The sequence below is a fragment of the Pteronotus mesoamericanus genome, unplaced genomic scaffold (genome assembly GCF_021234165.1).
Source record: "Pteronotus mesoamericanus isolate MK-2021 breed Mesoamerican mustached bat unplaced genomic scaffold, CSHL_Meso_final scaffold_582, whole genome shotgun sequence".
Lineage (NCBI taxonomy): Eukaryota > Metazoa > Chordata > Mammalia > Chiroptera > Mormoopidae > Pteronotus > Pteronotus mesoamericanus.
In genome coordinates, this window is record NW_026555323.1 from 4104964 (window position 1) to 4131214 (window position 26251).

The 26251-nt window shown below is 46.4% G+C and overlaps 1 protein-coding gene across 1 annotated transcript in view; it reads right to left on the minus strand.

Moving 5' to 3' along the window:
* Positions 1–26251, minus strand: part of LRRK1 (leucine rich repeat kinase 1) — a 95703-nt gene that overhangs the window by 44385 nt on the left and 25067 nt on the right. Inside the window, exons 3-6 of the mRNA XM_054561979.1 lie at positions 18130–18293; positions 14670–14841; positions 12393–12572; positions 11835–11983 (exon numbers count right to left, since the gene is read on the minus strand). Of these exons, the coding sequence (XP_054417954.1) occupies positions 11835–11983; positions 12393–12572; positions 14670–14841; positions 18130–18293 (665 nt within the window). The remainder of the gene's footprint in view (positions 1–11834; positions 11984–12392; positions 12573–14669; positions 14842–18129; positions 18294–26251) is intronic.

Here is a 26251-nt window from a genome sequence, read left to right on the forward strand (position 1 = left end):
TCTCTGCCCGCCCTCTCCCCTCCTGCTGGCAGATGGCTTGTGGGGCTGGTCCTTTGTTGCAGGTAGACAAAATCAGGGGATGGGCGTACTCTTAGAGCAGAAGATTCAAGGCCAAGGGGAAATCACCAATGAAAGCCCCAAAAGTGCCTGTTTGTTTGCAAGTAAACTGTAGGGCTCAGAACGGGACCTGAGGCTGAAATTCACAAGACGGCGGGGATGCAGGGCAGGAGGGAGGGGCGTGGTCTCGCCCCCAGGGACTGGCTGGCCGGTGGGCCAAAGGCTGCAGGGCATTCTGGGGCTGACCACGATCCGCCTGGGGTATGGTTGTTATGGCGATGAGAGAATACTGTGGGCATGGAGATGAGAGCTTTTGCAAAGGCTGACTCGTGAGAGCTGGCCTCCTTTTGATGGTGGGTGTCATGAGGTCACCCCAGGATGCCCGATTCCGCAGGCCGGGCTGGCCTGTGTCCGCTGCACTCTGTCCTGCCACCAACCGTCCTGCCTCTGCACCTGGCTCCGTTTCCTCTGCCCGGGAACTCACAGCCCTTCTCTCCCCCCCCCCATCAAAAGCCAACTACTGCTCCTGGAAACCCTGTGCAAAGACCACCTTCCTCACTCCTAACTAGAGCCGTGTGACCACCGCGTTATATAACAGCAATGCCCTTGTGCTTAACTTGTGCTGGTACGCTCAGCAACGCTTACTTGCGTGCCGCAATGTACAAACCACTGTGTAAGGCACCAGGAGGGTTAAAGATGCAGGCGCAGCGGGCGAAACCAACAATCAGGGTGTTTACGGTTCCGGGGGAAGAGCTGTTATGTGTGTTACTGAGCGTGCATCTGGTCGCCCCACCTCATGGGTTTCTTGCCGTGAACATGGGATATTGATCACAAAGCCGAGAAGAGACACCTGCTGGGAAACCGAGTGGGCTTCCTTACGGGGCTCAGTCCTACCAGCAGAATAACATCAGCTGGAAATGAGTGGCTGTGTGTGCCCCTGAATTCCCCAGACACGTGGAAGGGGAGGAAGCAGACGATGCTCGTATCTAAAACAGTTCTTTCTAGGTCTCGCACCCACTCAAATTTCTGCAGGGTTGAAGTCTCTTCAACTCCAGGAAAAAGCAGACGACTGCAAATGTGATGACTCTCTGAATACAGTCACGCTGCTGAAAAGCTTTCTGGGCTGGATGCAGTTGAAAAAACGTGTAAGATTTCTATCTGGTCTTGGGTGAGTGGGAAAACTTTTATTTACAAATAGAGTTCTATTCCTGCCTGTCCGGTGTGGCGCAGTTGGTTGGAGCGTCACCCTGTAGACCAAAAGGCCATGGGTTCAATTCCCAGTCAGGGCACATGCCCAGGTTGTGGGTTCAATCTCTAGTTGGGGTGCATCCAAGAAGGCAGCCAATAGATGTTTCTCTTTCGCATCGATTTTTTTTTCTCTCTTTCTCTCTCTCTAAAAGCAATGAAAAAATGTCCTCGGGTGAAGATTTATAAAAAAGTTATCTTGCTTTTTGGTGCATGAAGATGACAGGGAGCCCAAGTGCTTACCAAGCGGCCAAGAGGGAGGAGGAGGGATGCACCATTAAGAAGGCGGCAGTATACACTTGACCTTGAAACCCAGCCCGGCAAGCTCCAAAGCCCTTGTTACTGACTTGTGTCTAGTCCGGGCAGGATCACAATAAACAAGGTTGTGAGGGAGGGGAGCCAGCAACTGCATAATTAAATCCATGCACACTGAACTCTGAAATCAAAGACAGCTGGATGTGGGGAGCCCACCAGTTCAAGTGCGTGGTTAAGACACACCCGCTCCGCCCTGAACAGACAGAGGACACTCATGCTTGCCCTCAAGCACAAACTTTTAACATGTGGGGCCAAATAGAAGAGGTTCTCCTCTTCCAGCCCGGTGCTATGATTTACAAAGCTTGTGTTCCGAGGCACTGGTGGTGAGCAGGACGGGTCCAAGAAGGGATGGATGTATTGAAGGGCATTTGGCTCATCGCAGACAGTGAAGTTCGGGGGCGCACCTGTGCAAGAAACAGAATCGGGGCTGCAGGGCAGAAGGGCAGTCACCTGCCTTCCCACAAGGCTTCCGGAAGCCATGGGGCATGAACTCTCGCAGTGAGTGAGCCACAGAGCCACAAGGACATCTGCTGCTTTCAGATCAGCAGAGCCTTTATTGGAAAAGAAAAAAAATCAGTGTTCCAGGAAGGATTGGAGTCCACGATGCTGTTAGCCTGGCTTTAACCTTGGCAGCTGTGGGCTGGCAACCGGCCCCCAGCAGGCGCGGAGGGGATCGATCCTCAGCTCAAATGACAGGGACGTGCCTCAGCGATTTTGGTAGCAGGTTCCAATGTCACCCGCTGCTAGGTCTCTACCGAGCCCGCACTGTGGATAACTGTGTAAGAATCCTCCCCACTGGAGACTGTGGATCCCTTTAGGGGACCGACTGGAGGAGCTTGGTGGCAGGGGACGTGACACCTCAAAGGCAGTCAACAGAATTCGCCAGTTCAGTGAAGACACACGTATTAAAACGGGGTTGAGGGCAAACGCGGAGTGTTCTAAAATGTATTCGTGAATCATCAGCTGGCCTAAAGCAGAACAGACGCAGGGAAAGGCCTGAAGAACACGCCGGAAGAAAACCCTAAAAGCAAGATGCTCAGAGCAGCGCCAGTCCAGGGGAACGCACGCGGGCTCACCTAAGTGAGTGAGGTCAACGACGGCAGAGGGGAAGGAAAACTGGCTGCGGGAGCGGGGGTCTGCGGACAGGATGGGTTCCAGGCCCGCGCCTGTTCCCTGAGAACCGGAGGCGGCCGCGGAGGACCGGACGCAGCTGGATGGAGAATCCACGCGCTGGAGACGAGGGCTGGGTCCTTGCTGTGACAAATAAGAACGGACTGCGGCCACCGCCCTTGCCCCTGGGAGAAACCCCAAGTGAGGCTTCCCACACCCACTGCCCAGGTCCCTGCACCTCGGCGGGGAGGGCGCTTAAGGAGCGAGGGGGCGTTTCAATGGAGGAGATTGGACCGTGACCAGCCACGTACCCAGGCAGATAAAGTAACCACGTGGCCGGACCCCGGCCAAGGGCAATGGAGCGACGGCTGGGAAGGTGGGGTTATGGGCTGACTTTTTTCCCCTCCCCCCTCAAAAGATACGTTTAAGCCCTACCCCCAGGACCTTAGAATGAGAGCTGGATTAGAATTAGGGTCTTTACTGAATCTTTGGTTACAAAAGGTGATTTCGTAACAAAAGCAAAGTAAAAAAGACAAAGGCAAAAGTACAGGTAGAAACGAAGGAGGAAAGCAGGATGAAAGGTTATCCAATTATTGGGATAATAAAAATGCCCTTTCAAAGAAGACCTGGGTAGGAGAGGGAAATCAAGTCACGACAATGGAATTTGTATTTTAGAACGGAAAGCGTCGCAAGTAACTGGAAAAAACGCACAGCTCTGATCACCTGGAGACAAAACAGAAAAGAGAAGCATTACGACTAGTCCCACCCCATTTAGCAAGAAAAGCTTAAAGAAAGCAGGGAAATGAAAACAATTGGACTCTGATTAGAAAAAACCCTCATGAAATCAAAACAAGGAAGCTGATAAATCAAACCAATTCAAAATCTTTGTACAAAAATCTTTGATTACAGAAGCGATCAAGTTACCATGAGGTCGTTAGGCGCGGGCTCTCGTCCTAATGACAAGGGGAAGTTTACGCGCGGAGGGAAGATGCCTGCTGATGTAATTTAAAACAAACACACACAAGCACCTATTACCAGAGAAGTAAGATCCATGTGAAATGTAAGTACAAAAATGACTTCCAAGACCACCTGTGATGGCATTTGAAATAGGCAACGCGGGACAAGCTGTTGCCTCCAAGGGACACATGCAAGGTCATGCTCTAGAAGGGAAGCTGTGATCACAGGTAACGCCTTCCTGGTGACTCTCTGCAGTTGGCACACATGGCACTTTCTTCCTCCCATTTTTGCCTGGCCCTCCCCGTGACCCCATGAAGTCAGGCACAATTTGAACAGAAAGAGCCTCAGAGAGCTGACCTGTTCAGAGGTAACAGAGCCAGGACCGCAAATCAGGTGCCTGGTGCTCGGTCTGGTCCCTTCCGTGCCCACGTGGCCACAGAAAGGCTGACCATGGCCAAGTTCAAAGGCATGAGGAGAGCTAACCAAGGTATCAAGTAGCGATAAAAAACGCTACTTGTACAGCCCCAAATACAGCCACGTTCCATCTTTAAGTTCCAACCTGGAGCAAAATGTGCAAAAGAAACACTGATGAAAATTCTGGGAAAATATTAGCAGAATATAATGGATCAAATATGCCAAAAGTGAATAGAAGAATTATAAAGTTATCCACCGCAATAGCAATGACGAGATCACCAAATGGTAGGGTGCAGGTGAATAAAGGGTTTTCACATAGATGTGAACTTGCACATATGTTGATTAAGTTCTGAGTATGAAGGAAAAGTAAATAGCAAAAAGTAAAAGGGAAAAAGGGAGGAACAAAACAGGCAAGACTCCTACTTGTCTGATTCCTAGACAAAAGCAAAACAGAGGTGGAAATGGGAGATGAAAGCAGACTTTAAAAAGTTACTCAGTTATTGGAATAATAAAAATGCCCTTTCAGAAAAGGCTTGGGTAGGAGAGGGAAATCAAATTATGACAACAGAATTTGTATTTTAGAACGGAAAGCATCCCAAGTCATGGGAAGAAACCGCACAACTCTGATCACCTAGAGACAAAACAGAAAAGTGAAACATTATGGCCAGTCCCACCCCATTTAGCAAGAAAAGTTCAAAGGAAGCAGGGAAATGAAAACAATTGGACTCATATGAAAACACCATAGTGAAGTCAAAACAAGGAAGTTGATAAACCCAACCAATTCCAGAGTCTCTGGAAAAATAATAAAGTTGATAATCAATCTGACTAGATTAAATAAATTTACTATCATAAATAAATTTAATAAATAAAATTTTATAATAAATAAAAGTACTATCTCTGTAGTTAACGAAGCTACTTAACTTACAGTTGACAGAACTCTGTTTCTGCAACTTTTAAATAAAGACAGTATTTTCTACCTCACAGGATTGTGTAGGAGATTAAAGTAAAATGTTTGGCAAAGTGAGTACTTTATTAACTATGAAGGCCTATGTAGATGGAAGGGAGGTTGCTGCATATAAAAAATTCCAACCATTCATCTACCTCACTATCCACCCATCCATCCATGTATCCATCCATCCAACCAACCATCCGTCTTTCCATCTGTCTGTCCATCTATCTATCCATCTACCCATCCATCCATCTTCCCGTCTGTCCATCCATCATCCCTCTGTCCACCTACCCACCCACCCTTTCATCTTATTTCAGCCCCTATCCTGAGTGGCAAACACAATATGGGCATATTTGTCCAAGTCCCCTGCTTCGAGAAGCTTCCAGTCAAATTGGGGAAATTTACATTAACCAAGGATGTACGGGCAACCCCAGACTTTGTTATGTGCTACAAACACAAAGGACAAGCAGCTGTGAGAGATCTTAGGGAGGATCTGACCAGGCCTCCTGGTGAAGGAAGGCCTTTCTGAGGATGTCATATGGGGCTAAGACCCGGAGGGCGTCCTGGGGTCCCAGGGCCGCGGTGTGCGGAGCACCAAAGAGGCAGACGCACCACTTCCTGGCTCTGCCATGTCCCCGGATGGAATGGACTCCCCGGCACCTGGACATGCTGGTTCCTTCCCCCTCATTTCTTCTTCTTACAAACAGCGGTGCTGTGACTACATTTGTGGCCACCGCTTTTGTTTTTGTTATTTTGAATCATGTCTTAGAGGTATCGTGAAGAAAGGAAATACCAAATTCAGAACAGTTCACTGGGAGAGAAGAGTTTTATAGCGTTTGTCACATGATGCCAATTACCTCCCGCACATATGGAACCCATTCACAGCGTCCGAGGCATGACGTCGGTGTGCCCGTTTCTCCGTGACCCTGCCAAGTGTCTTACTCAGCATTTACATTTATTTTTGCTGGTTTGATAGGTACGTGCCAGCACTTTCAAGCTGTTTTAATTTGAATTTCTCTCATGGCCACCACGGTTGTCTATGTATCCATGCTGTGATTTACTGTCTGTTTTCTTATATGAAAGTTAACTGTTCATTTCTCGGTGCTTCTTACCCAGTGCAATTGGCGGGCAATGTGAGAGCAAAGGCCAGCGTTCGGACTCGGTCGCTTTCGAGTCCCACACGGGTCGCAGGTGATCTATAAATACGTAATTCAAGCATCACCTGATGTGTCCTTGTGTCAACAATCAGTGGCTCCCATGGGCCCCAGCCAAGGTTGGGAGGCCGTTTGCTGCCTGCTCCCCTTTCTGAGCACCCTGCAAAGACGCACCTCACGCCCACCCGATCACGCCCCGGGAAAAGCGCTGACTCGGCCCCGACAAGGTGCAGCTGGGGCGCAGATGGAAACCCCAGAATGGCGGGTCGTCAGGAATTGCAAAGGCCCACAAGCCAGAGCTGATCCAAAAAAGTGACAGCAGCCGCAACAACAACAACGACAACAATAATACAATGTTCCTTTCCAGGACAGCTGCCAGGCTTGGAATCATTAGAGACTTTTCAAAGGAAAGCAATAATTTCCTCATGGAGCTGTTTCAACATTAATTTCAGCTCTTGTCTACTTCCAATGCTCAAAACAGCCCCGGGGAGCCCTCGGGTCCAGCGCTCTCACGGCTCGGTGGGGACAAACAGGGCCATTCCTGGCACTGTGCAGTGTTCCTGCCCCTTTCTGGGTGTGCCAGCAGAGAAGTCTGGCTATTGCTCATGGCAACAAGGCAAACATGGACAGGACAGTCACCATGAGCAGAGGCTGTCTCATTAAACATTCAGGCGAGAGTTTGGTGGCTTTTGAGAGGGGCACCGATGAGCCAGGCCAGGGGAAGGCTTGGGCCAGGTCCCACAAGGCTTCGCATTTGCTCTTTTCAAAGTGTGTTCAAGACCACGTGGCGTGGGCTCTCGGACATTCCTTCGCAAACACCAGCAAAACCTCTGCAGACAGTGGAAAATCACCGTGGGCTTCTCTGCAATCCTCCATGTCCGAGGCAGGTTCTAGAAGCCTCAGGATCAGCGTATGCCTGACACAGAGACACAGGAAGGCTCTGAGCATGCCCTGTCCGCAGCCTCCCCGGAGGCACCAATTACAATAAAAGAAAAACAACCAATCAGCTGGTGGGGGGAGGCAGACCACAAACACACACAAAAACAAGATGACTACTTCGGCAAGGTTACTGTCATGAACGTTAGCAAAGTCAAGGGCGTTTTCAGGTCACGTATATACAATTACACAGCAGCAAAGCACGAGTGTTATCTAGGATTCTGAACCGAAAGTGCCAGTCCAATCTCCCCGGTCACCTGGAAAACTAGGAATCCTTACCTGTGGTTTCTGAGTCATGACTGGACCACTGTGGACTCACTCCCTCTCTTCTGCCAGCAGCGCAGAAGGGAGGCGCTGTCTCAGGTTAGAGACGAGGACAGCCAGCTACGCTCTCTGCAAGGCACTTGCCTTGGACATGGACTTGAATAATAATAAAAAAAAGGTGCCCGCTGCTTTGGGGAAGCCCAAGGAGTCCTTATGACTCAGGCTGTGCTGTAATTTCATTTTCTCTTCGATTCTACCCAACAGGGCTAAGGAGAAGAAAAGCAACGTTATCTGTCTTTGCCTTCTCGTTCACAGAAGGGAATAGTCCCTTCCGCGCTCTGTGTCTGTCTTGGCAAACATAGCAGCAGTTGGCCCGTAGAAAAGATCATACACATGCACAGATGTCAACTGCTTCTACTTTTAACTGTAAGCGAAGAAGTCAAAGTCACCAGGTTCTCAAGCCTGGGAGCACAGTGGAATCTCCTGGGGAATTTTTAAAAACTACCTCTGCAGAGGCTGCCCGAGATGCGGATTAGTAGATCCGAGATGCATGGCCTGACCGCCAGGGTTTCTAAAAGCACCCAGGGACTCCGAGGAACAAAAAAGCATGAGAACCGCTGATCTACATGAAAGAGCTGGAAGGTACAGTCTGGGAATCGTGAAATGGGGAAAACCCAATGTTCAGAAGACTCAGGTTCTAGTCTGAGCACCACTGTTAGTATGTGCTGTCCTTGGACAAGTAACAAAATGTCTCGAAACCTCAATATGTTCATCTGTAAAACACATTACATCCTCTGAAGTTCTCGCTGAGATGATAAGACAATACGAGGAAAAACACTGAGCACATCTAAGTGGAAAGGTTAGAGGACCATTTCCTTTTGCAATGCGAGGCTAATATTTAACTAATATTTATTGAGCACGTACTATGCGCCAGGCCTTGTGCTAAGTGCACAGCTGCTCTCCACGAGGAATACTAGAATTATCCCTGCTGTATAACTCAGAAGAAAAAACAGAGAGGTAACAAGGTACAGAAAGTTTCCAGTACCTTGTTTATTCTGTTATCAATATTCTGTTTATTTTTTTAATCCTTACCCCCGAGCACTTTTTTTTTCATTGCTTCTACAAAGAGAGAGAGAGAGAGAGAGAGAGAGAGAGAGAGAGAGAGAAAGACATCAATGCAGGAGAGAAACATCGATTGGCTTCCATATGTGCCTGTGCACCCTGGCTGGGGATTGAACCTGCAACCTAGACATGTGCCCTGACCGGGACTTGAACCTGCGAACTTTTGTTTTATCGGATGATGCTCTAACCAACTGAGCCACACTGCCCAGACCTAAAGAAATCTTTAAAAAATAAAATCTATCAAGTTCCTTAACAGGACCACTAGAATATGTAAATCCCTGGCTGGTCTAATGAAGTTCCAAAGAGACAAAGTAAAGCTGTTCAACATTATAAATGAAAAGACAGCCATAACTACAGGTAGAAAAAAAGGAACAAATTACAAGTAAAATGTAAATGCTACATACCAAGGTGGCTAATTCAAAAATCTAAAAGAAATGGATAATTTTCTACCAAAATTTAACCTCATGAACCGTAAATAAGGGAAAACAGACAACCTGAATTGACCAATGACTTCAAAAAAGTCAGAAACTAAATACCAGTTTCATCTAAGTAATTAATCTTTAACAATAAAAATTCCTATGCAACTTCTGCAAATCATAATAAGACAGGAAGTTCCCCAAGCCATTTTGTAAAACTAACATAGCCTTATATGAAAATATCATAAAACCATAAATAGGCAAAATTATAGATCAATTCAGCTATCAGTATAGATGCAAAATTGTCAATAAAGGATCAGTAGATCAAACCCAGCAGTAAAAAAAAGCCAATTGGCGTTTATTACAGTTCTGTAATAAACACCTATCATCATCATTCATGATATTAATCAAGTAGAAAAGCTACACAAATGTGGCAATGCTACCCAAAATGGGATTTGACAAACTTCAGCCACCTTTTCTAATAAAAGTTCTAAGCAAAAAGAAATACATGGAAACTACCTAAATATAACAGCAGTCTGTTCACCAGAAAATCTACAGCAAATGCCCGTAAATTGCTGAGGCCAGGACTTTTAAAAATCAGGAACTAGGGAGATACATCTGCTATCATCATGACTATTTAACTTCTGAAATTTCTCGGTATTCACAATTAAGACATGAAATACAATAAGTTATATATGTGTTAGAAAAGAAGAGACAAACCTGTTTCAAATCTGCAGGTGAGTTGGTCATATACCTGAAAGTCTCAAGTCACTCTTCCACAACTATTAGAATTAATAAGAGAAGTTGGTAAGGGGGCTGGATAAAACATAAATAAACAAAAGAGCTTTTCTCCGGAAGAGTAATGTTAGGTTGGAAGGGGAAATAATAAAGAATTCTATGGAATTCCATTCACATAGCGTCCCAAACAATAAAGAAGACACCATAAATACGAAAGGCCTACGACCTGTGGAGAAAATGCCACAATGTCATTAAACAACATAAATGGGCACTGAATCGCCATGGAAATGCGCAAAATGGAAGAAAAAATATCTAATAGCAGTCAAGATATTTTTGGGAAAAAAAATGAGTAGAAAACTTCCATTAACGGGTTGTAATCAATACAATATGTTATTTGCCCAGAAACAGATGAATGGGCCAGGGGACCAGAACAGAGAACACCGCGTGGGACACAGGTGTATCTTGGGGAAAGTGACAACAATGAAAACAGAATTATATTCTGGAGGGCTGGTGCATTGTAGTTCAGGCTTCCCCTGCTAGGTGAGTATTCTAGGAACCCATCTGTATCAGTGGACCAACTGGTGTTGTTGTGAGAGGCTGAGTTTGGCTTCAGTGAATGTTTTCTCAAGACTCTTTCAACGCGTTTGCCCATTGCATGATGGGTGATTTACGAGAGCACCTGCCCACACTGCGCTGAGTGTACAGCAGTTTTTGACCAAAAACAGCATGACCCCCATGCTCCATCCTTGCTATTCACCCCATCTCACCTTGAGCAATGTTTTTTTTTGTATCCCTGGATGAAAAAAGTCCTCAAAAAGAAACGTTTCGCCAACGTGGAAGAGATGAAACTAACAGAAGGGCAGAAGCACTAAAAGGCATCATCAAAATCGATAAGTTCAAAAACTGCTTTGAGCAGTGGAAAAAAGCCTCAATAGGTGTATTGCATCAAATGGAGAGGAATTTGAAGGCAACTGAGGTTTAAACATGGAAGAATAAATATACATTTTTTTTTTAATAAATCAGTTTCATTCTTTTGCAGGGGGCGGGGGTGGTTGTCCCTTGTAAGCACATACCCTAGAAAAGCAGGCTATAGTGCAAGGAAGCAAAACCTGGGAATAACCCACATGCCCACCAATAGGACAGGGGCTGAGCCATCGGAGCTACACGCACTCTACTGATTCAAGGCAGGTCCTGAAAAGAGAGGCTTACGGCCGCCCTTGTGGACCTGCAGGGAGTCCGTAGGGAGCGCTGAGTTTAAAAAGCCAAGGTGAAGATTGTGTAAGTAATGCAGTACTATTTTTGCTATTAAAATGGAAAACTAAAGCTCAACCCTGTGTATGGTTTTTCCCGCTATCCTGAGTTATAATTGACATCTAGCATTGTGTGAGTTTAGGTGTGCAATGTGTTGATTTGACACATTTATATATTGCAAAATGGTCACCACCATAGTGTTAGCTAGGGCCTCTCTCATGTCACCTGTCAGTTCTTTTTGGTGGTAACATTTACGATTGACTTTCTTAGAAACTTTCAAGGACACCATATAGTGTTATTAACTAATCACAATGCTGTGCACTAGGTCTCCAGAACTTAGTCTATTATTATTATTATTATTATTATTATTAATCACCTGAGGATATTTTATCATTGCTTTTAGAGAGAGAGAGGAAGGCAGGAGGAAGGAGAGAGAAAGAGAGAGAGAAAACATCGCTCAGTTGCCTCTTATATGCGCTCTGACCTGGGGACTGAACCTGCAGCCTAGGAACCCGACCGGGAATCGAACCCATGACCTTTTGGTGTACGGGAAGCTCCAACCAACTGAGCCACACAGGCCACGGCCAGAACATATTCATCTTTTAAATAAAGTTTGTGTCCTTTGACCAACATCTCCCCAATTCCCCACCCCCAGCCTCCGACAACCACCATTCCACTCTCTGTTCCTGTGAGTTTGTCTTTTTCAGATTCTACATAAAAGCGAGATCATACGCTATTTGTCTTCCTCTGTCTGGTTTATTTCTCTTAGCATAATGCCCTCCGAGTCCATCCATGTGGTTGCATATGGCAGGGTGATACCTGTTTGCTCACGGCTTAAAAATGTTCCACGGTACAAGAGACCCCTATCCCTTCTCTCCCCGTTCAGCCACAGTAGGGACCACTCACCGTTTTCCCCGAACAACTGCTAGGCAAGGCACTAGCTTCGATGAAGTACTTCCTGAGCAGGCGTTTGCTGGGGTCAGGGCTGTCCAGCAAGATGTAGGAACAGAAGAAAGCCCCGTGACGCAGCAGGAAGATGGCGATGTCTTCGTTGCCTAGAGGACAGACAGGGAAAGCTCAGGGCGTTTCAGATGGGGGTGAATCCCATCTGTCCATTGGTGGCGGATGCTAATACGTGAAACGGTACAACAAAGGTTGAACTTGTCCCTTCCTTCTCCCGGCGCGTCGAGTTCCTGTTAGTATGGGTGTGCGTGGGTCTCTGCAAATGCGGAGCTGCCTACGACAGACACATTCACTGCAGCTGGTCCCTGTCTCTGAAATCTCCTTGCAGAGGTGAGACCGAGAGGTGGGGATAAGGGAGGATGTGGCCGTTTTGAAAAAGATACAGCAGGCGTTGCAAGCGTCTCCATGCAGGTGACTGAGAGCCAGGGCTGAGGAGGGTGACGCTGTCCCATATCGCAACACGGCGACGTTCCTCATGGGCGGATGGACTGGGGGACCCACCTGACTTGATGGCCGCGTAGAGCGGTAAGCGCACGATGACCGGGAATTCGTTCTTCCGGACGGCGTAGCTCTCGGGGTCGGCCCCGTGTGTCAGGATGAGGAGCTTCACCAGCCCGAGGTGGCCGCGCTGACAAGCCAGGGCCAGCATCCAGTTCAGCAGCCGCTGGGGGCTGCAGGGACCTGGCGGGAGAGAATGGCGCAAAGGCACAGTGACGCAGCAGGGACCTGGGCTGCCCTGTGACCCCCCGTAAATCCAGCTGCCCTGTTTCCAGCTCAGCGCCACGTCTGCCGAGTTGATGGTGTTTTCTGGAACAGTCTTTCTCTGAATTGCATGCTACGTTTCCCCACGTCGTTATAAACCCATCTGTGCATCCCCTAATACCAAGTGAGGACAAGCAGCATGCAAAACAGCATACACAGTGATTGTAACAGAACACAAAACGTGTGGGGAGAAGCCTAGAAGGAACGACCCCGGTATTCTCTCTGGGCGGTGGGGTTCTGAACGCTCCCCTCCCCCAACGCAGCCCTGAACTCATCCCTAGAGGGGAATTACACACAGTGGGATGGATTTGGGAGACAGGCCGTTTAGGGTTAAAATTCAGCTGTGTAATCTTGGAGGATGCCTTCCTTAACCTCTCTCTGACCCAGAAGCTACTAAAGGGCTAGACTATTTTTTTTTTACAAAGTGTCGGTGTCTCAGAAGTTCTGCAGAGGGTCCCAGGCTGGGCAAAGGCTCAAAACGTGCAAGCTGTGCATGTTGGTGAGTGAGGCAGCTGGTGTGGGCTCTTTGGGGCTGGAACAGAGCTACTCTAGGGGATCCCCAAAGGCAGGGAGTGAGCCATCGGCTCCCCAGGGTGCCCAGCTCCTCCCTGCTTGGACCAACCAGCATCTGTGAGCCCTAATGCTGCCCTGATTTCTCCTTCCACAACCTCGTTCTCCCTCCAGACACAAGGGGGGGCCCCCTCTCAGAACTACCATATTTCACCGTGCACACATTTTTGCCCACATTTTTGAGGGAAAAATAAGGATGCACGTATACATGGGGATAATGATTCCATACCATGGGTATAATAATCCCATGTACCATGCACACAAAACTGTGGGTGCATATTATATACAGGAGTGCATTATACACAGCAAAATTGTATAACTCTGACTGCAAATCTACTTCAAAGCACACAGTTGGGCTCCCCCTAAGAGGACCTGCTGCATAATTTGTGGGGCTGCCTGTTTAAAAATTATTAAAAATTTCAAGGGAGTGACTGCAGAATGTTAAACCAAGTGTGGGGCCCTTCTAAGAACAGGGCCCTCTGCGGCTGCATGGTTGTCATGCACGAAGCCTGCTCTGCACCCAAGCAATACCTTAATTCTCCACAACCACAGGTGAGGCAATGCCTCAGCCTATAATTGCAGCAATGCCTGGACTTGTACAGTGTTGTGGATCTGAGGCCACCGTGGGAAATTAAAGGAGGCCAGACACTCTGAGTCAACCAAGAGAAAAAATGACTTGTTACTAAAAAAAAAAAACAGCATCCCATGGCACACAGTAATATTCAGAGATAAAAAGAATTGAGCTGTGAAGACATGAAAAGACGTAGAGAAAATCAAAATGCCTATGGGCAGGCGAAAGAAGTCAGTCTGAAAAGGCTACATACTACAGGGTTCCAACTATATGCCATTCTGGAAAAGGCAAAACTATGGACACAGCAAAAGGACCAGGGTTTCCAGGGGTTAGAGGTGGAGGGGGGAGGGAGGGATAGACAGGTGGAGCACAGAGGATTTTTAGGGCATTGAGACTATTCTGTGAGATACTGCAATGATGGATACATATCATCATACATTTGTCCTCACCTGTAGAATGTACAACCCTAAAGGAGACTATGGCTTTTAGTTAGTAACACTGTATCAATATTGGCTCAACAATTGTAACACATGTACCACATTCATACAAAATGTAATAACAGGGGAAACTGTGGGGTTGGTCCATGGGAATTCTCTGGACTCCCTCCTCAATTTTTCTGTAAACCTAAAACTGCTTTAAAAACTAACGTCTATGAAAGTGTAAAGAGAGGGACATAGGTCCTGTTCTTTATCAAATACAGTGTGAAAGAATTTCTGTTGTAAGAAGAAGGGAGTAAGATGTGGGATGTGGTATTGCTGCCAGAACCCATGATTGGTAAAAGTGGGAAGAAAGAAGCATTTGGGGGCATAGCCCCCCAAATGCCTCCTAAGAGGGTCCCCTGATTGGTGTCAAAGAGCACATGATCGGGGACTTACCTGTTAAAGACTCGAGTAATTCATGCACGATGTCCGTGTGCCCGAAGTGCGCCGCTACCACGGCGGGGTTGTCATCCGTGGGCTCCGTCGGCAGCTCCACCTGTCTCTGGGTGAGAAGGTAGCGGACGGTCTCCAGGTCCCCATAGGCTGCGGAGATGCTCAGGAGCTGGCCCTGGTCAACACAGAACCAGAGCGGGACTCCAGTGAGACTTGAGCTGCTGGAAATCGCCAAGAGACTCAACGCTACATGCCTCATGAAGTCTGTGGGCGAGACTGGGGCTGAGCTGCCCAGCACGGCCCGCTGGCCGCACGTGGCTGCTGAGGACAGGAAGTGTGGCCCCTGCGACACCGGAGGTGCTGAAGGTGTACAATCACATGCGGTTTCAAAGACGCGGTACAAAAAAAGGTAAACGGTTTCGTCAATAATATTTATGTTGATTCCCTGTTGAAATAATGATCTTTAAAAAAGATCCTTGCCTGAGGATGTGTTTATGGATTTCAGAGCAAGAGGAAGGAGGAGGGGAGTGGAAAGGGGGAGGAAAGAGAGAGAGAGAGAGAGAGACATCTATGTGAGAAACATCAATCAGTTGCCTCCCGTATGTGCCCCAACCAGGGATCGAACTTGCGCCGGCAACCTAGGCATGTGCCCTGACCAGGAACCAAACCCACAACGTTTTGGTGTATGGGACAAGCTCCGATCGACTAAGCCACCCGGGGCCAGGGTGAAATGATCATCTTTAATATATTCAGGTTAAATAAAATAGATTATTAAAATTTCACCTGTCTCTCTCTCTCTCTCTCTCTTTTTTAACGTAACTGCTAGAAAATTGGATGTTATTAATGTGGCTCGCTTGTATTTCTTTGGGATAGAGCTTCAGGAGGACAGGGAGCATCGAGTATCCCCACCTGGCACCCAGCTGGAGCTCAGGAACCACCTGACACGTGCTGTGTGGACCTCAGAATGAGAAGGCAGCCAGGTCTTCTGAGGGACCACCCCCACCCCCCAACGCCAGGTATTCACACAGGGACATGCCAGATGCAGAGACTCAGACCTGAAGCCAGGGACGAAGATCCCCAGCAACATGCAGTGGGCTTTTGACCTGGTGCCCAGAGGAAAAGGGTAGGGTGGAAATTGGACCTATGGGGCAGGCAGTATACTTTTTATTTTTAAATGTTTTTATCCTTACCCGAGGACATTTTTTTTTTCATTGCTTTCAGCAAGAGAGGAAGGGAAGAGAGAAACATTGATGTGAGAGAGAAGCATTGTCTGGTCGCCTCGTGTACATGCCCTGATGAGGGAATCGCATGTGCCCGGACTGGGGATCGAACCTGCAACCCAGGCCTATGCCCTGACTGGGAATCGAACCTGCAACCTTTCAGTTCCAGGACGACACTCCAACCAACTGAGCCACACCAGCCAGGGCTGGGCAAAATACGAATACATGAACAAGGACACGCAGTTCCGGTGAGGTTTCATAACTTGTCCAAGATCACACAGCTAGTCCGTGGTAATCGTAGACGGACTGTAAAAATGGCCCTGACTTTTCATGGCCTCCCTGGGCCTGCTAAAAGGATGCTCAGGTAGATGCTGGGTGCGTGTGTGCCGGGTTTGATTGCATTACTGAAATTTTAAGTGCTCCTGGCACTCGGCTGCTTGTCAGGACTCGGGGGGTAGACGCAGAGCCCAGGCCAGAGTGAGGCAGTTGGTGTGACGTCAGCACCTCCCGAGGACATGCGGCGTGCAAGGCGCTGGGCTGAGCACTTCGGATGCAGCGGTGATTTCTGGCCTCTGTGAGTTTACAATTACGTTTGAGTCGTGAGTTTGCCTAAAATGGCCACAAGTGAGCCTAGGTTGCTCGCTGAATAGTTTAGCAAACCAGTGCGTTTGGAGACCACTTTAGGGAGAGACGGGCAAGGATGGGTCAATGGAGTCCCAAGGACAGAGACTGATACTTATCGAGCTCATACCATGTGTCAGATGCTACATGGAATGCTTTATTTATGTGTTCACACTTAATCATGATAGCAGGAATGTATCTGTATTTGTATCCTTTTAAACTTACAATATTCCTTTAAAGGTAGATTGCTTATTGATTTTTTATTGACTTTTAGAGGGGGAGAGAGAGATCTGTTGTTCCACTTATCGATGCATTCATTGGTTAATTCTTGCATGGGCCCTGACCGGGGATCGAACCCACAACCTTGGCGTATCAGGATGATGCTCTAACCACCTGAGCTACCCGGCCAGGGCTGTATTTACATCCTGCGTCTATGATTAAGGAAATGAAGAGGGAGTTTATGAGTCAGCAGAACTATCGAGGATTTGAACAGAAGTCAGTGTGGCTCCAAAGACCTATGTTCTCTCCTCTCCTTCCCTGACTTCCGGGGAAGCGCAGGACTTGGAGAGAGGCTCACACAGGGCATGCCTGGCAAGGTATAGTAAGGGACGGTATATTTGGAGGACGGTAGAGAGTCCCATATTCAATATGATCCGAAAAGAAAAACGCACAGCGGCCACTCTGCCCACGGCAGGGCCCAGCAGCCCCCACATTGCATTAGGAAGAAAAGCCACAGAAATTGATTCACTGACTCAGCGCACACACCAGCAGCTGTCTAGACTTCCGCCAGTTAGTGAGAGGCTCAACGCCCCATTCTCACGAGAGTGCTGCATCTAACGCGTGTACAATCAGACAGAAAATTGCTGATGCAACATTACGTAAGAAAAAGCAGTATGGAAGTCTATGCATACAATAGGACTGCGTCTACATTAGAAATACCTCGGATCAGCAGGCTGGAAGAACATTACTAAAACTGCTGAGTGGAGTGTTGGGATGTGTTAGGGATATTTTTACTTCCCTGCTCTTTTTTCCTCTCTGCTTTTACGTATTGCTAAATTTCCTTTTTTTTTTTTTTTTTTTTTTTGAGCACGTGCTATTTTTGTAATGAAAGAAGTGTGAAAGAGCGCTGTAGACTAAACCTTCAGGTTGGCATTTTGCTCTTTACCCGTCAGTTACTCCTGCCTTCTTTCTTGGGAAGGTGGCGGTGGTGACCTTGGGTGACAACAGGTTGAGAAGTCACCGCGAAAGGACTGGCACCCATAATGGTACACGTGAAACAAGGCATGTCCAGAACACAATAGAAAAGTCCCCATTACGGCCCTGGCTGGTGTGGCTCAGTGGATCGAGCGCCAGCCTGCAAACCAAAACATTGCTGGTTCGATTCCCAGTCAGAGCACATGCCTGGTTGCAGGCCAGGTCCCCAGCAGGGGGTGCTCAAGAGGCGACCGCACTTTGATGTTTCTCGCCCTCTCTTTCTCCCTCCCTGCCCCTTTCTAAAAATATATAAGTAAAATCTTTTTCTTTTTTTTTTTAAATGCCCATTAGGATTATGATGGCAACAAGGACATCCGAGTGGCAGCCTTCATCCTCGGTTCTGGCCGGAGGGTCGGCGTCGACCGTACCTTTTCCAGCTGGGACGTGCTCTCGTCGCAAGCCTCTCTGAGCAGGCGGCGGGCCCTGCTGAGGTCTCCCTGCTTGTAGGCGGTGTGGATGTCTTCTGTCCCGGGACACCGCGCTGTGGGGTCACCGCCTGGCATGGACAGCTTGCCGCCCATGTCCCCGGGCCCTGGGTGGATGGAAGCACACACAGCGTTACTGTCACGGTTGGCTCCTGGGAATCATTAGAAAGGCGCTGTCTGTGACATCAGTCTGGGGCGTTAGGAAGAGAAAGGGGTTGCCAGTGCCACCAAGCACAGCGGGCCCTGGGACCCGCACCCTGCTGGAGGGACTTCCTGCGTAGGGCTGGCGCTGAAGTCGGGCTGACTGCAAGGGCACCGGCAGCCGAACACAGCCAGGGAGGGTTCTGCAGCGAGGCTGTCACCTGGGGCCGCTGCCTGGCAGGGAACTGCCACATTGGTGTCACTGAGAGCAACGGAGAAGTAGGAGCTTTTGTGGGACAGCTGGTGGCCCACCCAAGTTGTCCCTCTGCTGTGTTCCTAGCAGAGCAAGAAAGAACAAATCCCGGGGGTATGGAACCCTATACTCTCTCTGCTAGAAAATGACACAAACACTGTGGGATTTAGAGTCCTCGGCCCTCATCCCATCCCTTGCTGGGTACAGAAGCTGCAGAAGGGAGGGAAGTCAGCCCCTTCCCACCCGGAGCCCCGATTCTAGAACAGGGGTTCACGAATATGAGGTCTGCCGACCCCAGAAGGCTGACCAACAGGCTTCAGAGGTTTCCTGTATATCCCAAAATGGCACATGCAACTTGCGTGCGTGCATTTTTCACGGAGAAAACTCAAGGCTTCCATCGGATTTGCAAATGTATTAGTAAAGCAGAGTTCCAAGTTTTATCTCTATGGATATTATTTAAAAAGGCTGCAGAGAATGAGGAGTAAATTCCACAGTTTTTGGCCAAACTGACACAGGCCCTGTGTGCCAGGAAGAGGTAAATGGGCCTAAGTTTTGGTCTCCCGGCTCTCAGGCGGAGGCCAGACCCGCCCCGCCTCTCTGCTGCCTCGGGGGAGGGATGAAAAAAACAGGTTTTAACTGCTTTTTGAAAAAGGTAAATTGTGACCAACGTTAGCTTCCACATATTCCTATCACAAAAACAAATCACATTATAGCGGCTAACATTTGAAAAATAGAAAAGTTAATTTATCTATAATAGCCTAAAAGTTACCTGCTGAGAAATAAATTTAACAGATGAACGAGAGCTGTACACAGAACACGACACAACACTGCTGAGAGAAAGAAAAACAAAACCTATCTGTATGGAAAGGCATCCCATGTTCATGGATGAGAAGAATAACATTGTTACAATGTCAATTCTCCCCAATTTTATCTACAGATACAATGTAATCACAACCATAAACCCAATAGGCTTTTTTGGGGGGGGTAGACATTGGCAATCTGATTCTCAAATTTGTATGGAAATTCAAAGGACTTAGAATATCTAACATAATCTTGAAAAATGAGAGAGCTGGAGGATGTACATTACTTGATTTCAAGTCTTACTATAAAGCTACACTGATCAAGACAGTGTGGTACCGGTGGAGCCAACAGCCCATGAAACAGAAAGGAGTTGAGAAATAGGCCTATACTTGTATGTTCACCTGCTTTTTAACACGGGCACTGAAGCAATACAGTGAGAAAAGCAAAGCCTTTTCAACATGCAATGTCGGAACTGGACATCCGCCTTGAATTAAAAGAAACTCAGACTCATTTCTCACTGCAAACAAAAATTAATTTGCGATGGAGCATGAGTCTAAGGTTATAATTATAGAGCTTCTAGAAAAAAAAATAGAACAACAGCTTCCTGCCTTGAGAGTAAGTAAAGTTGTCTTAGGACACAGAAAGCAATAACCATGAAAAAAATTGCTAATTAGGCTTCACCAAAATTTTAAAGGTCTGCTCATCAAAAGATTGATCTGTCATTTTAAAATGAACGGGCAAGTTACATATAAAAAGAAAGTGTTTGCAAAACATATCCAAAAAAGCAATGGCATCTAGAATATATATAAAATAAAAAACTAAGCTCAGGAATAAAGGACAAACAATCCAATTAAACATGGGTAAAGAAGGGAACAACTAGAAGATATTCAAAGAACTCAATATCATTTGTCATTGGGAAAATGCACATTAAAACCACCAAGAGACACCATGATACTCCTGTCAGAATCATGAAAATTTAAAGACTTGGTGAGGGTATGGAACAACCAGACCCTCATACTTTATTGGCTGGAGGATTAAATAGCACAACCACTTTGAAAACAACTCTGGGCGTTTCTTATAAAACTAAAAAACCCCCCGCCTACCCTATAACCCACAATGCTATTCTTAGATATTTCCCCAAGGCAAATATGTCTAAAAATTGTATCCAAGAATGTTCATAGCAGCTTCATTCATAACATTTCCAAAATGTAAATAATGTAGGTATCCATCACCAAAATGGATAAACAGCTAGGTACTGTGGTTTGGTAACTACTCAGCAATAAAAAGGAATAAACTACTGATTTACAAAGTAACAGAAATCTGAAAACACAACGCTGAATGAAAGAATGGTCACACAAAATGATTCTAATCTATGGGTGAAAAAAGGCAGAACAGTGAGTGAGCGGTTGCTGGGGGTAGGGACAGGCATGATGTTTACTGGGGAAGGGAAATAAGCAAACTGTCTGGGTGATGTTTCTAAATCTTCCTTTTTTACCCTCACCCAAGAACATTTTTTTTCATTGTTTTTAGAGAGAGAGGAAGGGAGAGGGAGAAACATCTATGTAAGAGAGAAATACCAACTGGTTACCTCCTGCACATGTCCTGACTGGGGATTGAACCCACAACCCAGTTATGTGCCTTGACTAGGAATCGAACCTGTGACCTTTCAGTGTACAGGACGACGCTCCAACCAACTAAGCCACACCAGCCAGAGCAATGTTTCTATATCTTTATGATGATTTCATTGCACTAGTATTGTTTCAAAACTTATCAAATAGTCCAGGGAAGATGTGTACCTTTTACTTCATATAAATTTTACCTAAAAAAAATTACAAACAGCATTGAACAGTGGTCAATAAAATGAATGCTAAAGTATTTGAGGGTGAAGTGTACAGGTGTTTCCAATTTTGAAATGTACTAAAAATAAAGGATTGATGGGCGGATAAAGGAAAACATAGACAGACAAGTGAGCAAGTAATTTTCAAAAATACTAGTAGGAGAATATACGTGGTGGGAATACGGACATACAGGACTCGATTCACTCTAAAGGCGTGGCCTGCCAGGGGCGTCCTGAATGAGCCCCGCCTGCAACAGTCCAGGAACACCCTGCTCTGCAGAAAGGCAGGGACAAGCTGCTCACAGTCACGGGTCTCGACACCATCCGGGATCCTCACAGCTCACTCTGAGCCACGACTTTCCTGTGGCAAAGGCCAGCGCTCTGAGAATCCACCTACGTGGACGAGCATCACGTATGTTTTTGCTGAAATGCGAATGCAAGATCACTGTGTCTGCGTGGAGATTATCGTGGGTTTATTTTGGTTTGTTTGGTGTTTTACTTCTTGGCTGTGTATTTTGGGAAGGAAGAATCCGAAAAGGGCTTACTGTGTAAGAGCCTATAGATGTGAGTAAGGCAGCTTTGCTTCCTGTCACACGTAACAGCTTCTATTAATTATTTACAGTCAGGGACCCAGGGACATCTGAGAGTGGGAGGAGGGGGAAAGGCCTCTGGCAGGGGCGAGAGCGGGGTAGAACCAAGGGCAGCGTCATCCATCAGAAGGGACACTTAATTATGTCTTTGGCGCCTTTGGGAATGGAGCAAGTATCTCCCTCATCTCCGTAAAAGACAAGCGCGCTTGCGCGTGCGCGCGCATATCCGCGCGGCTGAGCAGGATACAAAGGAATCTCTCCTGTTCACATTAGGAACAAGACTAGAAACAGTTAACCTGCAGCCCAAGCTAAGCAACATTGAGGAGGTGGAACCTAGGACATAGGGTGCATGTGAAGCGAAGAGTGATTTTACTTTAACTTGATTTTTAAAGGGTACAATGAATGTGGAGTAAAGGATGTAACAAGGACCAAGACTCTGCTCCGTTCTATTTATATTGCTTTTTTGATGTGTTGATGCTTTCAGTTTTGCATTCGATTTTCTTAAGTGGCTTGGGCAATGCTTGTTCGCAGACCAGGAGAAGTGGGGGGTCTGGTCCAAACTGTTGGCCAGACATGATGGCAAAAATATCAGTTAATGAATATGCACTTAATTTAATCTGCCAACTTCATTTAATTCCCTGGAATAGGGGAATGGTTATATATATTTTGACCGGAAAAAACATCAAAATGCTAATGATGAGAAGTACTAAGAATGGGCAGGGAGGGATTTAGAGATAAAATTAAAAATATTTTTGTTTTGTATATCCCAAGTTCCCCATGATGGAATTACATGACTGTTTTATTTAAAACTTTAAAGAAATAACCCAAGTAAGAAAAGAACACACTCTTTGAAAAAACACTAAATAATACAAAAATACATCACATAAGAGGTAAAAGCCCTTCCCACTCACCACTAGACCTCTTCTTAGAAGTAAATATTTACTTTTTTAGTAATTTTCCCCCAAAATACTAGTTTTATATTTGAGAATTGGTGACCTCTGATTTAAACTTAAAGCAGGGGACATATTTATACTATTTGTGCTTATTGAGTTATTTATTTGTGTCTATTAATCAACAATGGTCCATAATTCTATTCTCTTGTACAATAATACATCACAGTTCTAAGTATTTTTCCTCATACAGATTTAAAATTCATATTAAAAATATAATTCTCCAAATTTACTCTTTTTCAATCATTAATATGCAAAATAAGTCACTATAGCTGGCAGGAAAGTAATAGTAGAACCTTAGAATGATTCAGCTTCAAATTTGAAAAAACAATTCCTTTTTGTTCTCTATTACAATGTGTCATTATTTTGCTATTAGCAATAAAAAATTCCTTATATACACACACACATATAATCTACAAACAGGCATCTCGCTTTTAATACAACATGAATATGCTTAATGAAGTATGCACGTAACTAGGTAAAGGAGACCAACAGCAAGGTTCGATTTTGTTTTTTAAATTTTGATTGGTGTTTCTTGTTTGATTTCAGGAGTGAGTAAGTTGGAAGGGGAAACAAGTGAGCGGAAACTATAAATGGAGTGGATGAATTCAGCATGTGTGCTTTATAGTGATTCGAGAATACAAGGACCATTTCCAATAAGCTGTGAGGTGAAACATGGATACATTCCTGGTTGGGATAAATATTAATAAATACATAGCCCGCTTTTTACATGTGCTAGGCATGGACAGTAAGTTCAAATTCATCATGTGAGGAGGTATTTGGTTAAAAAAAACATTTCAGAACCTGTGGAACCAGCACATGCAGCCCTTGACAATCATTGCCAATATAACAAATCGAGTTATAAAGAAATACTTTTCAGGCACAGTGGATGTAGCACATCTTAGCTGTTTCTAGGAGAAGTATTTTAGTTGCCAATAATTCAATCCCGAAATGTCACCTCTATAATTCAGGCTTGAGGAGAACAAATGGTTCCCACAGCAGGAAAACTAACAAAAATTATTCCTCACTTTTATTCTGGGAAAGTAATAAAACAGAATCCCGTGAATACTTTTGAGTGATGTCTGTCCGTAAAAGCCATGTCGCTTCTACTCCAGTTCACAGTGGCTTCCCCGCCTTGAAGAGAGTCCTTTGTCTGCTGATCCTGAGTCTGTTCTGCCCTGATATTCTAGGAGGACATTCTCATTTTTTCTTCTAGAACAATATTTGTTCAATGATCTCTCCTGACTCAAGAATCGGGACAAAATTTTCTCTCTACTGTTTCTTTTGCCCTACAAATCTAGGACAATGGAGAGCTAATATGAAAGTGGCTTTAATTCTGTAAGTTTTAAGTGTTGGCCTAGTCCATAAATATCTATATATATATTTATATTTAATTCTCTCATCCCCACCAAAGAAAACATACATGCATGCTGTCTCTCAGTTCAAAATCTGTGGCATCATCTGAACACCCTAGAAAACACACGAACACTTTATTTGCACATCCGGGAAATTTTCAAAATTACATTCACCTCCATCTATAGAACAGCGAAAAGTAAAACTACATCCATCCACCCGTAGTTCACGGCAGAACACACACAGGTAAAAACTTGACGAAGCTACTGACCTGGTCATAATTGTTTAACGACCTTCCCCTGACATCCTCCACCGAGTCCCCACGTGGCCAAAGCGCAGGGGCCGGGGACTGGCCCTCCCCGCAGGGTCCACCCTCTGGCACGGCGGGGCTCGCTCACTGTAGCCCCGGGTTTCCCAGCCTTCAGCTCGAAGGATGCTTCTTTCTTTGCCAGCTATCGCTGAGAGGTTTAGCCTCAACAGCGGTTTTCATCTCTGGGTCGAATTACGGTGAAATTCAACCCTTTTATTTCTTCAGGGAAGATGCAGAAGTTGGGAGGTGTGGAGGGCAACGTGACCCCCAGGGTGACCCTCAGCGGTAATTCCTCACCGGCTCCAGATGGCTGCTGCTCAGCCCTATCACGCTGGACCACTTGGACCGGCCAGCGCCAGGAAACGAGGCACAGAGAGCCCTGGCCTTGACCGGGGGTCTGGCTCACGTCTCACACAGAACAGCAATCCAGCAGCAAAGCCTCCCAGCACAGAGGTATAACTCCTCTGTGGGTCTCCACAGCGAACCACTGGAAATGGACTTGCATTAATAAAAGGGGGGGTGGGTTTATACAGCGCGGGCAAAAGTAGCTTTACAGTTGTGAGTAAGTGAAACCAGTTTATTGTGTGTTATCATTTCTTTATTAATGATCGTATCGTTTATTATTATTAACCTACTTTTGCCCGCCCTTGTGTGTATAAAGAAGCCATGCAGGGTTATACCATGCAGAAGGCTGCTATTTTCTCTAGAAACAAAAAATACGATCCATCATAGGATGCTGTGTGACGTGCCCCCGACGTAGTGAGAACTTTAGTGACTTCTCACATTCATGGCTGGCCAGAGTATGACAAAATGGTACTCGTGTCATTGTGGGAAGCCTGGCAAATGGTGTAACTGCCTCAGAGAGCGAGAGTAGGGAGAGGTTCTGTGGGTTCACTCGTGGTTTTTTCTCCTAGAAATTTACCTGCAGAAATAACAAGGCATCGCCGCTGCCGCCGCCACCACCACCAAAACATCCCTGAGCTATGACGCTGTTCCTTGCAGTACTGCCCATGATGGGGGAACCAGCCAACCAGGCACATGGCCAAGGTCAGGGACTTAGGGAGTGGCCGAGACGCCCAGCACTGGCTGGTGCTCGATTTGTATCATTTAATTTAACGCTCATAGCCGTGCTATGAGTGGGCGCCATGCTGTCTTGTTACAGACTGGCGGGGGAGCCACGATGAAGCCACTGTTCACAGCGACAGAACCAGCAACTAGCAGGGGAAGAATGGAAGCAGGTCTTTATGACTCAGGAGCCCTGAAATCTCCACGATTCTGCCATCCCAGTTAGTGCCTGCTACGGACTGCATGTTTGCACTCCCCGAAGTTGTATGTTTTATCCCTAACCCCCAAGGTGATGGCGTTAGGAGGTGGAGGCTTGGGGAGGTGAGCATATCGTGAGGGTGGGGCCCCCCATAATGAGATTAGTGCCCTGTGAAGATCCAAGGAGAGAGCGGTGGTCTGCAAACTAGGAACTGGGCCCTCACCAAGAATGGATTCATCCAGAACCTTGATCTTGGACTTCCCAGCCCCCAGAAACAAGAGATGTAAATGTTTGCTGTTTAAGCCCCCCCAGTATGTGGCAACTTGTTTTAGCAACCTGAGCTGACTAAAGGGACCTCATGGTTCTTTGACAGTAGGAACTACTATGCAGGTATTAAAACCGATGACAATGAAGGCTAAGGAGACGTGTGGGAAATACTTATATAATATTAAGCTGCAAGAGTGGAATATGGAGCAGAAACTAAAATATCAGGGAAAAAATTCATCACACAGGATGCTGGTTGACATGATTTGAAAATAGGCAACGTGAAAGAATTCACTCCAGGT